The sequence below is a fragment of the Danio aesculapii genome, chromosome 10 (assembly GCF_903798145.1).
Source record: "Danio aesculapii chromosome 10, fDanAes4.1, whole genome shotgun sequence".
Taxonomy (NCBI): Eukaryota; Metazoa; Chordata; class Actinopteri; order Cypriniformes; family Danionidae; genus Danio; species Danio aesculapii.
The window spans coordinates 563,136-580,001 of NC_079444.1; the positions used below are offsets into that span (position 1 = coordinate 563,136).

Sequence of the window (16,866 nt, forward strand, 5' to 3'; positions counted from 1 at the left end):
CTTGAGTACCCTATATATATATATATATATATATATATATATATATATATATATATATATATATATATATATATATATATATATATATATATATATATATATATATATATATATATATATATATATATATTTATATTTGAGTAAACGACAAAATATGCCCACGGCCTCTTGACACCACTTTGCCATTGGCTTGCATCCAGATGTAGGAGCAGGGTTTTCATTGTAAAGTCCCTGCTTTCCAGCTACACCTTGAAAAAAGCCAGAGGATGTGATGTGCCGAGAAGGTATACTGGGAAATGTTTGGTTGGATGCACAAAGCTTTTATGAAACACCACTTAAAAGACAACGCTATCTTTGAGACCCTTAGAAGACACTTCAAAGAACTTGAACCTTTGTTTATACAAGTAGTTGGTCATTACAAGTCCAAAACCGTAGAGAGGGATTTACAGAATTTATGACCAAGAACGGAAAGAAGGAATATTTCTGGGACACAAAAAACAAAGCAACAACAACCAGACAGACCACATAGACTTAAGATGTATCATAAAAGCAATGTATGGACTGCAGTGGTTGGGAGTGGTCACAATATCCCAGGAAACATAAAAAATACAATTAGTACCCCAGTTATACATTCACAGCAATATTCAAAAAAAATATATAACCCATAAACTCATACCAATCAGTTAATTCTTTCCATTGTTGGGGCTCTCGGTCTGAAAGGCTCCTCCTACACTTTACAGCAGACGAGGATCCTGCTTTGGGTTATTGGCTCCTTGCTGTGTACTTCAAATGGAAGAGGTGTGCATTGACTCTTTTTGCTGAGGGTCTCCTGTTCAAGGTGTCTTTGGCTTATGATGGGGAGGTATGCATTCGTAGGTGGCTTATGAGGTTACGCTGCTGGGTAAATTTGCCCCCACAAAGCTGACATTCGTACGGCTTCTCACCTGAGTGAACCCGCATGTGCTCTGTGAGCCGGTATTGGCGAGTAAAGCGCATGCCGCATTCCTCGCAGGCAAAGGGCTTCAGCCCCAGGTGGCTGCGCATGTGGCGTGTCATGGTGCCACGTTGGGTGAACATCTTGCCGCAGATGTTACAGGGGAACGGACGGGTGAGCCAGTGTGTCTTCTCGTGTTGACGAAGAGTGGCCGGATCTTTGTAGCTCTTGTTGCAGACCGAGCAGCTGAAGCGACGCGACTCGGTGCCGTGGACTTGGGTTATTTGTGAAGACAAGTCTTCTGCTTCTACTTCATCTTCCTTTGGATAAGAATCATCATCCTCCTCTTTGATATACAACTCCTCCTCTGTGTGGGTCTCCACGTGGGCATTCAGCTCCTCAGAGCTCGGGAAGCCTTTACCACAGGGGATGCAAACGTAAAGGTTGTCGCCAAGGGCGGGCTCAAAACCTTCCTGGCGGTACACGTAATTGGCGCTATTACGCCCACCTTCGTTCTCACTCTGTCCACTCTCTTCACTCTGCTCCTGTCCATTCTCCAAGCCTTCCTCTTCATCTTTACACTGGAAGGATACTTCGGAGTTGCCATTCCCACCTGCAGGGAGCCTCTCTCCAGCCACTTTCAATCGTTTGGAGACTCCGTTTGGTAAAGTTACTCGTTCCACGTCTTCGCCCTTTTTGCCTTCGCTCTTGGGTTGCCGCCTCTGCCGGGTAACCTGCCGGGAGCTTTTATGCTGGTCGATGTCTGGAGGTGGTTGGCTCTCTTCACATTCTCCTCCGCCCAGCTCCATGGGCTCTCCAGCGGTGAGGTTCTGTGTGTTGGGGTTCTCATCAAATGAGGCACTGTTGGCTGTGGATTCTGAGGCAGACTGAGGTGATTCTTGTGGGATGCTGCTGGGACTTACTTCTTCAGTGGCTGTGCTCCCTGAGGGGCTTTTCTTGGAAAGGTCTAGGCCAAGTTCCTGCATGCCACAACTGCCGTTGCTTCCATTCTTACTCGTAGAGGGACTGAGCGAATTTGAAGTTGCACAGTGGGTGTTTCTCGCAAACATCTCGTCCTCTGACAAGTCATCTTTGATAAGCTCCTCGTGTCTCTTTGTCTTCTCGCTGTCTTTTAACCCTGACATTTGGTTTGGAGTTACAGGTGTAGAGGACAGCCTTTGGTTCCTAGAAGTTCTTCCATTGGTTGGGGTGGTTGGTTTATTAAGGAGGGATCTCCCATTGCGCTTCAGCTTCTTCCTGCAGAGAGCAGCCAAGTCGTGAAGTTGGAGGTAGCTTGCTGCTGTTAGAAGAGCGTTGAAATTGTGGTCACTGAACTGATCAGATGACAAAAGCTTGCCAGTGTAAATGAAATCTAGAACCTGCCGGAATACCGACGGGTTGACCATGTCCGTATCGAGGTTGATCAAGTTGTCATGAAGGATAAGGGACTTGAAGTAGATACTGCTGGCTGCAAGAATGTTCTTGTGTGCTCGAAAAAGGGCATTTTCTACAACTATGATCACATCACACAGATAACCTTTGGCTCTTTGTTGGTTTAGCTGCAGCAGCAATTGTTTGGCATGATTTGGCAATTCCATTTCCAACTTCTTTTTCTTCACCTATAAAACCTAAACAGAGAATTAAAAAAAAAAGTTAGTATCAGGAGGGGCAAAACAAGTTTATGCTATACAGCAAACACTTAACAGATAGTTCACATCAAGTAAAATTGCTAAATTTGCAGACACTATAATGTTTTTTGACCCATGCTGACAAAGTTACAAACTGAAGCACTTAGTTTTAAAACACAATAGCTATGTGCCAGCCACATAGCCACATGGTTGGTTGCAGGGGAGGGGCTCTATCATTCAAGCACTATAATCAAAATAACTTTAAATTAGGTCAAAGCAAACATACATAAAATAAGAAGTACCTCCAAACCATCAACAAACTCAAATCATAATTATTAGAAAACATATTGAACTAGAACAGGGTTCACAAAGTCTTATGTACACTTTTCAGAAATGCTGTGTTCCTACAATAAATTTCCACAATTCCAAGTGGTTGGAGCATACTTGAGGAGAAAGATCTTCAGATAGCATGTTTAAGCTGGCATCAAGAGTGCTCAAATTCTCAACTTTCAGCTAAAAGCAGAGAAGGGATGAAAGACTTGAACAGTAACACAATTTCTTTTCTTCTGAGGGCGGCCACTATAGCTTAACGTTCCTGCCAGCAGTCATTAATGCCAGCCTCCAGGGTCAGTCCCTTTGTTGTTATATGGGGGTTGGGTGAAATAGGCTAGTGGACGTCACCGACTGGTTTGTGTGACAGACAGCTTGAAACCTGAGCTGGGATATCACCAAGGGTGTGGTGGGAAACAGGTAAACCAGCACCCTTTCCACAGGACAAACAGGCCCTAGCTTGCAGCAGAATCTTTGTTATGCTGCAAAGAGGGTTTCTGCCACTCAGACCAGCCAACACTGGCGTGTCTGTGGGAAAAACAGGGAATTATCTTTACACAATGCCCAAGCACATTTTCTCATTTGCAATGTTGTGACTATTTAGTGCCTAATTAACAGAAAGTAGAAAGGGTGGAGTGCAAGGGTGAGAAACACCCCATTGAAAACTACTTTTCATATATTTATTGCAAAGGAGTATATAAATGGAGTATATATTGAGTCAATAAAATCCATAATGGTGTCAATTTAAATGAAAGCATAAAATAACTTTCTAAAAAAAAATCAATTAAACACTGACTGCAGCTCTGTTTATGCATCATTGATTATTTATCATTTGTTACAGTGAATTGGATCTAACAGATGAACTATTAACAGTCAATTTAAGACAGCAATGTACAACTGAGCCAAAACCAATAATGGAGACAGGGAACCAATCAGACCAAATTTAAGCTTAAAAATGCTTAAAGCAGGCTAATGACTGATTATTTAACGTGATATATTTACAGTCCCAACAATACATCATTTGAATTCAAATGCTAACAAAAAAAAAAGACCAAAGTCAGCAGTTTTAAATGGCTAAGTTAAAAAAAACAGGCATATATAAAGATGAAATCATTATACTACAATACAAAGGGAATGTAGTTGACGATGTGAACTAGAACTATTCATGTTGAAATGTTTTCCCCAGTCTCCATTTACTTGTCACATTAAAAACTAAATATGCTTAGTTTAGTTTAGTATGCCCAGCCCTATAACTCATGATACCGTCTCTCAGGATATCTTTTAGGCCTAAAGCACTATTGTATGGTCAAAGAAAGGCATAGATAACAATAAACCACAACTGTTTGGTCAAACTTTGATAGCACCAAAAATTCGCTGCCCAGACAACAAAAGACAAGGGACATTTGAAAAATGCATTTATCTAGTAGTTGCACACAAGTCTTGATAAGATTCTGCTAGTCTTCGAATCGCTTCACTGACTTTCTGACCTCTCTTCAAAAACCAGAAGTCCCATCCCAGAGATGAAACAAGTCTAATCAGAGAGATTGTTGTTTGAGGAAAAAAAAAAAGCCAAAGTGCAAAACCGACCAGTAACAACACAGGTAAACAAGTCTAGCAAGGACTGCGCTTAACCTCATAAACAAGCTTATCCGGTGGCATGAACCCCCGAGGCCACAAATTTTATTGTCTTAATGCCATAAAAACACAGAGAGCACCTTTGCTGTTATGAGAGAGAGCATTGGCGAAACAAAACATTATTCATGAGATGCAGGAACATATAATATCTTCCCTACGGCGATTTGAAATCTTTCATGAGTAGTGAAGATGATTAAAACTTCCAAATCAGTCAAATATTGATCGGAGTTTAATAAAAGGCTGGTTAACACTTCCATAGATGATGCCTGCAGACATTAGGATCTAAGTGCTTACTGTAACCAACCAGCAGCCTCCAGAGACAGAGGCCAAGCAAACCTGATCCAAATAATCTGATGAACGACCTTAGCTAAGGGATAACACAATATCACTTATCTAAAGGATACAAAGCCTTGATCCACTGGCTATCTTTACTTAATTCAATATCGTGCACTGTTTGTCCTATAAAGAAACATTGGCTTTTTATTTCCAGTAAAAGGGCTGTAAAATGTTAATGATGATGACTAAATAACTGCTCAGTAAAGAGGTTTTTGGTATTGTACAGCATTTAATTTCACGTACTTTAACATGTCCTTCAAACAAACCATAAAATAAATAAATTAATTAATTAATTAAAGGACGGATATTTGATGACTGGAATACCTAAGATTTTACTTTGGATTAACATGCAGAAAAGAATCACACACCATAATCATGCACTAAATCAATCGTGCCAAAAAGTCAACTAGCATTGTGTTTATGTTATTGATCATTTGAAATGCAGTCGTACTGTTCTGAAACCAGCAGGGCATTTATTGCATTTGTTCAGGCGCTCGCTGCAGTATTTTGCAGATAAATCGAAAGTAAATCAGGGTTCATATTCATGTCATCTGTGGGCTGGGCTAAAAGTCGGAGAATACCTGAGAAACTAGATATCAAACTCTAACATTTCTCATCTGTGAAAGTAAGTAGCACTTTTACTTTAAACAAAATGTAACCGAAGATCATAACACACAAAAAAAAAAAAAAAAAACACTCAAGTGTAAGAGAGCAGCTATTTCTCTGCGATAGTAATCAACGATTAGAGAATCTGGGACAAAAACAACCACTCAAGCAGATTGGGCAACCCTGGAATAACCCTCAATAAATAACTCACATTCGTATTAGTCAACATCTCTACACAGCCATGCAATGTCGGTTTTTGTCCATGAAGTGGTTAAAAGGTTCCAGGTTGAAAGGATCTAGTCAATAAACATGCCAAGCATGTTAGACAAGATTTTAAACACGGGGTGATGTCTTAAAGCAACATGTACACAATGCATGCATTGAGACAAGTATGTAGATCTAAACTGGCCAAAAGGGTTAAACAGAACAATTAAAGATAAGCATAAAACAGAAGCTCCAACAAGATTTAGACATTTTCCTGCTTACATTTTTTAAAAAGTGATATATCAGACATAGTTTCCATCATCGTTACCCAACCAGACAAGACTAGCACAGCTGGCATGACCAGATGAGCAGATAAAGCTGTCAAAACCATCATACATTTCACGACAAACTAGACTGAGCGCCTCTAGAAAGTCAAACGACTCTCAAAAACACTCAACAGGGCGTGAAACAAGACTTCAATCCGAAAGCCACAACGCGATTCATAATGACCTTAATGATAATGGCTCTAAATAAACTGTCTTGAGCGCCGCTCCCACCCCATTCACTCAATACATCTGATCATCTGCATTATTCAAAGCAGAAACCGAGGGCTGCCTTTCATGGCAGTATTGATTAGATCTTAACATGAATGCCACTACATCTGTTAAACACATCTTTTATTCTCATTTTCTCTGACCTTTGTAGGGAACAACAAAACAATTACGACAGGGCCAGCCCGAACTCGCAGGGAATCGTTTGAACGCCACCTCTACAATTGAAAGATAAGCCCTACTGGACCATGGACCTAAACACCAGTGCCTCATTCCTCTGCAGGTTTGCTTACCTACGTTTGTCACAATAGCATGCAGATGAGACAGTTTAACGTGCATTTTTTTCCCATCAAGACGTTTGTTCTTATTCGTCTCATTCAAGCAAGCTGTCACCCAGAAAGGGAGTTACTTTAATGGTGTGGCACTGATCTAAAGCCACCCACCACTGTAAAACAAGCCCCCTCCCCCAGCCCATTAAAATGGATGAGATTAAAAGGGTCCTTCAAGCACTCCTCAAGATACAGAGGTAAAATAATTTAATATAACATTCATGCATCAATTAAATCAGAAGACCAAGGCCACAAAAGCACTTTAGAACCTCTTCATGATGCAAAAACAAATGCAACAAAGCACTTTTTTTCCTCTCTCTCTCATAAAGATGGATGGAAGTACATGCAAACAAACAATAACTTAAAATTGACATTTGAACATGCAGTAAATGCTGTGGTGTCACAGGCTAATATGACCCATCTCAATACCTAAATTAAACAAAATTTTAAAATTCACCTTTTTTGAGGTTTACACTGCTTGTGTAGATCTCAGACTGGGCATTACTGCAAAGGGAAGTAAAAATGACTCTACCAGGGTTGCTTCGTAATACAATCATCACCCAAACGGTACAAGCAACACACACCAGGCAAGACTCGACAGATTCCAGCATAAGAGGGGTTTCTCACCATTCACATTGCGATTTTCATTCCACATTAAGTGAAACTACAAATAGTACGTCTTCATTGTAGCATCTTAATAATGCAAAACGACGTACACACTATACGAGCGTGATTAAACATCCTAAATAAAAAACGCGACGGTTAAACGCGTGCATCAACAGCGAAAACGCATCGTACGTGAGCATTACACACGTTAAAGGTAAAACACACACAGAGGGAGGGGTGAACCAGGAATGCTGTCCACATAAAGGGCCACTGATCGGGTTTTGCCATCAAGGTGGCGACGGATCGTTTTTCCTAAAGTGTAAACACGCAAGAGTACTCCTATTTCATGTTTAATTAGATTCTCGAATCTGAAGCAGGTACGAGTGTTTTGCTCTAACACACAGATCTGCCTCTGCCAGGCTGCGCTCGCGCTGTGTGTGCATTAAAAGCCCAGTGGGCACGCGATAAGAGCCCTGCGCTGGAGGAATCAGTGTTTCTTTGAAAACCAAGACAAGATAGCCTCCTCAAACCCCCGCTAAACCGCGGCTACGTGTCCCGTGCTGCGAACAACCAAACGCGAATGTAATAATAAAGTATCCGTACCTTAATGCATCGACAGAAGCTCTTCAAACAGTCATTCTGTTTTCACATCTCACAGCTTTCCGAGCGCCATCTTGCCTGCAAGCTTGTGTGACGTGAGAAATCCTCACCCCTGACCCAAATTTGAATAAGAGGCAGTAAAGAGAGGGGGAGAGAGGGTAAATGCCCTGCCTCTGCCAGCCACACACTCTCATTTGCCTAAACAGCCCAGGGCTGCTGAAATGGTGTAACGTGCCATGACCTGCCACTGCTGCTGCCACATTTGCAATCCAAATGCTCCTGGGTGCGACTGTGGCTCCCGCAACATCTTCATGCTGCTGTTGTAGGGCTGCTGCCGTTTCTAAGTCTAGTTATACGCTTTCCAGTTTACTCTTTGTACTTTGACCAATTCTTTGTCACTATGCAGGACTGGAGAAAATGTGAGGGAAACGGGTTACAGCATACAGTGCTCAGCATATTTGAGTACACCCTTCACAAATCTTTATTTTAAATTTATATTTTTAATAGGAAGCTTTTCAATATTTTATTTGTGCAAATACATTAGATTTGTCAGTACTGAAGCCAAATCTGGAGCTTATCCAACAGAATAACCAAAAACGAGTACACCCAAAATTATAAGTTATAGAAAAATATTAAATACAAATTTAAAAAACAATTGAAAATTTACTGGAAATTTTGTAAGTTGTATTTTTTTTTAATTAGCTTAATTGCATTATTTTTTTTATTTCTTAATATGTTCAGTGACTAAAATATTATTTTAATAAATATATCTGTTTAATAAATCTGTTTTGTTCAAATGAACCAAAATACACTGCCTATTCACTGAGAAACAGATGAAAATATTAACTTTTAAAATGGGCTGTACTCAATTATGCTGAGCACTGCATAGGCTAACACATAATTAAAATAATAATAATGAAAGACAAATATAGACTTTATGTATATTGAAGACACCAATTTCATCTTTCATCAAACAAGGTTTACAGAAATTTTCTTGTTAAAAAAGGCTTGAAAAAGTAATAAATCAGACATACTTTTCCATCATTGTTACCCAACCAGACTAAGCTAGCCCAGCTCCTGGGTGCGACTGTGGCTCCTGCATCAACTTCATGCTGTTATTGTCGTTGTAGTGCTGCTATCCTGTGCAAGGCTTGTTATTGTTTCCAGTTTACTGTTTAATTTTGACCAATTCTTTGTCACAATGCAGGACTAGAGAAAATGTGATGAAAACTTGAAATTAGTTACAGCGTATATAGGCTAAAACATCCAATTATATCAATTGTACATTAACATTCATTCATTTTCTTTTCGGCTTAGTCCCTTTATTAATCTGGGGTCACCACAGCGGACTGAACCGCACACTTATCCAGCATAAGTTTTACGCAGTGGATGCCCTTCCAGCTGCAACCCATCTCTGGGAAACATCCATACACTCTCACATTCACACACATACATACACTACAGACAATTTAGCTTACCCAATTCACCTATACTGCATGTCTTTGGACTTTGGGGGAAACCGGAGCACCCAGAGGAAACCAACGCGAATGCAGGGAGAACATGCAAACTCCACACAGAAACGCCAACTGACCCAGCTCGAACCAGCGACCTTCTTGCTGTGAGGCGACAACACTACCTACTGCCCCACCCGTTGCCCGCTATTAACATACATAATTAAAAATAATGAAAGACAAACATAGCCTCTATCTGGTATCTTAAAGAAGATCGTTCACCTATTTATTTCATTTCATGATATTTTAAAAAAGGTAACACGGTGGCTATAAGTGGTCAGGACTGTTGCCTCACAGCAAGAAGGTCGTTGGTTCGAGGCCTGGCTGGGCCAGTTGGCATTTCTGTGTGGAGTTTGCATGCTGTCCCCATGTTGGCGTGGGTTTCCCCAACAGTCCAAAGACCAAGAGGTGAATTGGGTACGCTTAATTGTCTGTAGTGTATGTGTGAATGGTGTTCCAGGTTGGGGGTTGAGCATTGTGTTAACGACCCACCTCATAAAAAGTAGATGTTACGAAACACCAACATGGTGCGGCTAAATATCAGCTTCAATATAAATAGCCCTGGGAGTGAGTAAGTAAACTTTGTATATATTAATAGATTTAGTTGGAACCTGATTAACTTAAAATACTTTAAATCAACATAAAAATTATTTGTTGTCTTGACTTTTTTGTTGTTGTTGTTGTTGTCATTTTAAAGTGTAGACACAGTACACCAATTTTATGTCTTTTGCGAATGGCAAGGAACAAGTCATTTTGATATATTTCAATTTAGACTTGATGTATTTCTATATAGGGGCGGCACAGTGGCTGGGTGGTTAGCACTGTCGCCTCACAGCTGTAAGGTTGCTGATTCGAATCCCGGCTGAGCTAATTGGCATTTCTGTGTAGAGTTTGCATGTTCTCCCCATGTTGGCGGAGGTTTTCTGCGGGTGCTCCGGTTTCCCCCACAGTCCGTGTGCTAAGTGAATTGGAAGAACTAAATTGGCTGTAGTATGTGAATGAGTGTGTATGAATGGTTCCTAGTATTGGGTTGCGGTTGGAAGGGCATCTGCTGGGTAAAACATATGCCAGTTCATATGCCGTGATGGTTCATTCCGCGGTGGTGAGCCCTGATAAATAAGGGACTACGCCGAAAACTAAATTAATGAATGAATGAATACTTCTAAATAAGCTTGTTTTTTTCAAAGTCTGCTTTAGGATGTCAACAACTTTAACATTATCGTGCGATTTCAAATATAGAACAATATGTTATACGTGTATTTTTGTTATATCCTTGCTAAAATAATGGTAAAAAAAACATCTTGAAACTTGATACCTGTAGACCTGTTGTTTCAACAAAACTAATTAATTGGATTTTACTTATTGTATTTTAAAGATTGAACCATACGTTGGGCATGTTGTAAGCTTTTGTCAATACATCTTCTGGTGGTTTTCAAGCCCCTGGTGAAAGACCAACCAGAGCAACAGGTTTGTGAAGAAACATTGTGTGTTGACAGGTTCATATCCTCTAAAATAGAAGAAGTGGAAAAATAGGTCAAGCAAGTGAAAGTATAGAAAAGAGAAGTATGGATGTATAGAAAAGGAAATAGAACCTATGCATATGCTGACAGAAAGAAAAAAATTGCTTTGCTTTTTAATACTTCAGTATTAGACATATTTCTGTTTTTCATTAAATTGCCATAATAAACCAGACAGGTGAATCTTAAAATGTCAGGCTTAAAGTTATAATAATGACCTGGTTTTAACTGGTCAGGCTGGAAAATTACCAGCTAAATCCAGCTAAAACCAGCTTGACCAGCCTGGTTTAAGCTGGACATAGCTGGTTTTGGCTGGGCTCCCAGCCTGGCTAGGCTGGTCAAGCTGGTTTAAGCTGGTCATCTCCCAGCCTGACAAGCTAAGACCAGGCTGGAAATAGCTGGAAACCAGCCTGGAAATGGTCAAAACCCCTCTAAAACCAGGCTGGTCGACCAGCTAAAACCAGCTAACCAGCCTAGGCTGGTTTAAGTAGTTTTTTTTTCAGTAGGGCGACTATTGTTTCACATGTAAAATAAGAAGTTAAGTTCATCTTTTGGTAAATGTACAGCACTATTGAAGTGCTCTTACACCCCCTGGTGGACTTGTTATTAGTTTACTTGCTTTTCTTGAAGTAAATTGCAGGCGAAACAGTTTTACATCGAAGTAAATTGTAGGCTAAGCAATATATTGGCAACTTATATACATATAATTTATTAAGAGAAATATAGCTAAGATTTCCCTAAATAAGATACACAGAGATGTAATTTCTAAAACATTGTTGTCATTTCTAGTTGTCCACTCGGTCAGTTTGGTATTTTGTATTTATAAGACACTATTATATTATTGAATATAATATACATATTGTTGTACTGTTTAGCTAACTAGCCTAGGCTAGTGCACGTCAGCCAAGATCATAACTTATAAAAGTGTAACACCAGGGGAAAAACAACAGATATCGCTTTAAAAAAACACATTATCAACGTTTAACCCATTTCAATTGAGTTCTTAAAGCATCTATAGGAATATGTTAAAACTATGCACAACGCGGAATCTATATTGATTGCAATCAAGTTTATATTATTTGGGTTGTTTTTGTAAATGTTATAATTATTTGTTAATTAGTTGATTTATTTAAGGAATATTAGAAACGCAGTTTCTCATTTGATGGCCAAAAGATCATTTATTAGTTTGATTAGTTTATTTGAATGACTGAAGTGAATTGAGCGCGCTTTGCATTGTGGGTACAAAGCAGATCCAAGATGGCGGCGAGCAGGCGACTGCATAAGGTAAATATTCCGAAAAACCAGATTTAACGTGTGCTAAATACATATTTTACGAGTCTAATCTATGTTAGCAGACGTATCGAGAAGTTAAATCGCTGTTAATTCGAAACATGAAACTTTAGAGCACTCTGGGGAGAATTGTAACGTGGATGATAAGGAAGAAGCTAACGAGCTTAGCTGTAGTTCGAAAAAACATGTAAAATGATAATAAACGATAAGAAAAAGCGCAAATAAAACAATCCGTGTTTAGAACGAGTATGATTTAAAATGAGGGCTAAATTAAACTTTTGTATTCCTATTAAAGATTGTTTTCGTTGACAGATAATGCTTGTTTAATAGATAAGACAGACAGAAACTAGCTTATTTGTAAGTTTATCAACTTAGAACAAACAAAACATAATGTCTAAATTAAAATATAATTAACTGTTAATTATGACAGGCGAAGTTTTATGGGCGATCCGAATGTGTAAAATGATTATTTGAAACAATCAGAAAGAGAAACAGGAAGTGGGAATGCTCCCTTGTTTTAAATTGTTTATATTTTTCTGAAATAGTTTGACATTAGTTCACTTTAAGACCGTTATTAATAAAATTTTAAATAACCATGTGCATATTTACAACTTTTTTTTGGAAAGAAATAACAATAGTCAGTGTTTTGCCTGAACATGATAACAGTAAAACCGAAAGCATTTTGTTCTCACTGTGTGGTTTCTCAAATCTCTCAACAATTCAAGAAATGTCAGATGTCTTGGTTGCTTCACACTCTGTTTTTTATAGGAACTTGATGAGATCCGCAAGTCTGGAATGAAAAATTTCCGCAACATTCAGGTGGATGAGTCAAATATTCTGACCTGGCAAGGACTCATCGTCCCTGTAAGTGTGAAACTTCTGTAAGAAATTGCCTTAAAGGGATAGTTTACCCAAAGATTAACATTTACTCACTATTTACTCATCCTCAAAAGGTTCCAAACATTTATGAGTTTCCTTTTTCTGTTCATCGCAAAAGAAGTTAATTCGAAAAATGTTAGAGACCTGTAACCATTTTAGCAGGAAAAACAACTACTATGGAAGTGAATGGTTACAGGTTTTAAGCATTTAAAAAAATATCTTCCATGTTCAACAGAAGTCAGTCAGTCGAATAGGTTTGTGACAAGTGCAGGTTGAGTAAATGATCACAACTTTCACTTTTGGGTTAACTATCCCTTTAATTTATTGCATATAGACACTTCATCACTACTAAGCTTTCAGTAGCCAATCAGAAAAGTGCATTTCATTTTGCACGTTCCATGTTTTCTTAATTTTTAGGACAACCCACCGTATGATAAAGGTGCATTCCGGATTGAGATCACATTCCCTGCTGAATACCCCTTTAAACCACCTAAGATCACATTTAAAACCAAGATCTACCATCCGAATATTGATGAGAAGGGTCAGGTGTGCCTGCCGGTCATAAGTGCTGAGAACTGGAAACCTGCTACCAAAACTGACCAAGGTATGCCACGTCATGCTCTTAATAATGCCAGTAAACATATGAAGAGTTCAAGTGCAAAAAACAGATATTTTTTATTCATTTTAATAATTTCTAAAAAGCTGATGTTTTAGCAAATCAACTAAAATATATACAGGGTTCCCATGGGTCATGGAATTTTAAAAGATCTATTCCAGACATCAGGATAATTAGGATAGATATATATAAACTATCTGACAAAAATCTTGGCGTCGATCCCAGCTGTAAGAGCAACAAATAATAACTTCTGGTTGATCATTTGAAAAAGTGGCAGAAGGTCGATTTTTTTTTTCCCATGAATCATCTGTTGAACTGCATCCCAATCATCACAAATACTGCAGAAGACCTACTGGAACCCACATGGACCTATGATTCTCACAGAAATCAGTCAAGTTTGGTGAAGGAAAAATCATGGTTTGGGGTTACATTCAGTATGGGGGAGTGCGAGAGATCTGCAGAGTGGATGGCAACATCTACAGTCTGAGGTATCAAGACATTTGTGCTGCCCATTAAATTACAAACCACAGGAGAGGGACAATTCTCCAGCAAGATAGAGCTAATAGATGCAGCCAATATTTAGTCACATATATATATATAAAGTCATATGCTGGGATCACACCTAATATGGAATTAAGTAGTCACATAATTAAATCTTATACAAAGTCAATGGAATCGTGTGAATAGATGTGAATCATTGCCGCAAATGACGTGAAATTCACCCCAACATGTCTACTGTGCAAGTTCAAATAATTGAACTAGAGCTTAAAATTCACGAGGGGAAAAACCCCCGCTAGTAAACTAGAGCAAGTGACACGGTGCTCTGTTTGGTGTGAACCTATTAACAAATTGGTGTGAAAGAATCATTATTTAATCTATCGGGCAATGTTGTGTTAATGTTATACTCTAATCAAAAAGATTAACATGCCCCTTTAATTAAACAAGTTACTTCAATCTAATGTCCCATCCAGCTTTGCTTTCATTGCCCTAAACAGATGCGACATGACAACATGCAAATAAAGGTTCTGTGAAGTGCTTCGAAATGTTTTAAAATGTTCAAATATTTGATGTTTGCCGCAATCTCAACTGCAACGCGGAGCAAGGGCGGACCATATAGTAGTGTTTTGTTTTATAACAAACGGGGCGGGGCTTGTCAGATATTAGAAAGCACTTGATTGGTCAGAAGATTTGATGAGGAAACTGAAGTATGTGGTGATATAGAAAAATAATTCATCCATTTAGGCGGAAGTGACAAACTGCAAGCATTGGATGTTTATATCTTCTCAGTGTGAATTTGGGTTACTGTTTTTGTAGCACACTAGCTAATAGATGTCCTTACAGCTTAAAATACTAATTCTAACATCTATTAAAACTTAATTTTAACTTCATGGGAGCTCTAAAGATATATTTAACTTTTTGTCTGCTTCGTGCTAATAGATTATGGATATTCAGCTTTTTAGTCAGGGAATTTGACATTTGGCTTTGAGTATTAGCCAATATGTATATAAATGTGTTTATTTCCCTCTCTTTACGCAGTTATCCAGTCTCTCATCGCCCTCGTCAACGACCCGCAACCAGAACACCCTCTGAGGGCCGACCTCGCGGAGGAATATTCAAAAGACCGTAAAAAGTTCTTTAAGAACGCAGAAGAGTTTACAAAGAAACATGGCGAGAAGCGGCCAGTGGACTGATATCGCATGGGCGTCTTTCCCTTGTTTTTCCTTTTCCCACTCCTCCAAAACCGTTCCCCCTCCTCCCCAGTCCAGAACCCCGCCAGCCTGCCCTCACTCTCGGTCACCCGCGGAGCGTTCCAGCTGCATCCGACCTTCAGCAGAAAGACCCCTGATTCTCAGCCTCTGGGGGTGGAAAGTGTGTTGAAATTGTGGTCAGCGAATCATGATAATGAGAACTCGATGATGATAGAAGTGGTGAGATTTGGGGGTGGGGAAGGACGGGGTTGTTCCTTTTAATTTGTTCTTAAATTGCACAGAGATATGTTCAGCTCATGTAATCTGCTGTGTGATAAATCTTGACTGTTTTCATAGGCAGAATACTACGGTGAACCAGAGTATAATGTTAAGTCTTTCACATTTATGACATTAAAAGAAATCAAACCCAATAGTTCATTAATGGAAACACATAATACGTCAAAGGTGTGTGGCAAATGTTTTTTTTATTATATATATAAATATATATTTCTCTTTCATTTCTGTAATTTTTTATTATTATTTTTGCTTAGATTGCACTGTTTTCTGTGGAATAAGGTTTCATGTTCTTCATAATCTCAGTTTGTAACACGTTGAATCACAAACTAGTCACTGTCACCCATATAATGTTTATGATGTCATAAAAGGAAAGCAAATACCTTTCTGTCTGATTGACCATTATATGTCTCAATACCTCACTGGCACACACAATATTGTGCTTTAAATATATGGAATAAAACAGATTTGATCTTTCCCTATAAGAATATAATGTAAAATACCTTTATTTATTAGCTAGTTTTTAAGGTAGGTAGAAGATAAATAGCTGTACACTTTGTTTAAAACTTACTACTTGATGCTTTTTAAAAATGTAACTCATATTTTGATTTGAGTATTATTCCACAGCAAATAAAACATGTTTTGTAGTTTTTTAATTTATTTAAACTATGCCATTATTATTAACATTATTATAGCGTTTTGTTAGTTATAAAATTACTTTATGTGATTAAAAAATAAATCATATATACTTCACGATGGAGCATTTCCACATTATGGCCAGTAGGGGGAGGTTTGCTCCATTAAATACTCTCGCTCAGGAAACCGCCAAATCACTGAAGAAGATCCGATTGGAGAACTGGAGGATTAAAGTTCACTGAGGTAAATGGGTCAGTTCGTGAAACTTTCATTATTATCGACTACTTGTTGTTACATTAACATACAGTTTAATATTCAGTTAAACATTATTCAGCCTGTACAAAATGTGTGTGGTGAGGTGTGTTTATATTGGGCGGTAAAATAACTTCATTAACACCGTCAGTGGGTTTTGTGTGCACATACACCCTCTAAAATTACCTCCTTGTATGTTTGCAGCATCTTACAGCCAACACATTTAGTTGTGAAGTGTGCAGACACATTATTTACCCCTGTAACCAGCTTCTCTCTTAAGTATAGAACCAAGATTAGCATTATTAGAAACGGCACTAAGCAGCTCCAAATGGAGAAATTAGCCCCACTGGATTAGCCCGTCTAAAGATGGTAGGCCGGTGTCTGGAGTTAAATTAGTTACAGTTTAAACCATCAGGTAACGGGT

General features: G+C 38.7%; 2 protein-coding genes across 3 annotated transcripts; one reads left to right on the forward strand and one right to left on the reverse strand.

Moving 5' to 3' along the window:
* Positions 1-117: 117 nt before the first annotated feature.
* Positions 118-8,073, reverse strand: hic2 (hypermethylated in cancer 2). Of its 2 annotated transcripts, none has more exons than XM_056467401.1 (2): positions 7,763-8,073; positions 118-2,562 (listed from the first exon to the last, which is right to left on the reverse strand). In XM_056467401.1, the coding sequence occupies exon 2, from the start codon at positions 2,530-2,532 to the stop codon at positions 850-852; it is 1,683 nt and encodes a 560-aa protein (XP_056323376.1). In that variant the 5' UTR covers positions 2,533-2,562; positions 7,763-8,073; the 3' UTR covers positions 118-849. The 2 variants fall into 2 exon arrangements, with proteins under 2 accessions (XP_056323376.1, XP_056323377.1); XM_056467402.1 differs by lacking the exon at positions 7,763-8,073 and adding an exon at positions 7,181-7,260.
* Positions 8,074-12,025: 3,952 nt separating this feature from the next.
* ube2l3a (ubiquitin-conjugating enzyme E2L 3a) lies at positions 12,026-15,938 on the forward strand. Its single transcript, XM_056466309.1, has 4 exons — positions 12,026-12,071; positions 12,846-12,941; positions 13,374-13,560; positions 15,109-15,938. Exons 1-4 carry the CDS (start codon positions 12,045-12,047, stop codon positions 15,261-15,263), a joined length of 465 nt encoding a protein of 154 aa, XP_056322284.1. The 5' UTR covers positions 12,026-12,044; the 3' UTR covers positions 15,264-15,938.
* Positions 15,939-16,866: the final 928 nt, after the last annotated feature.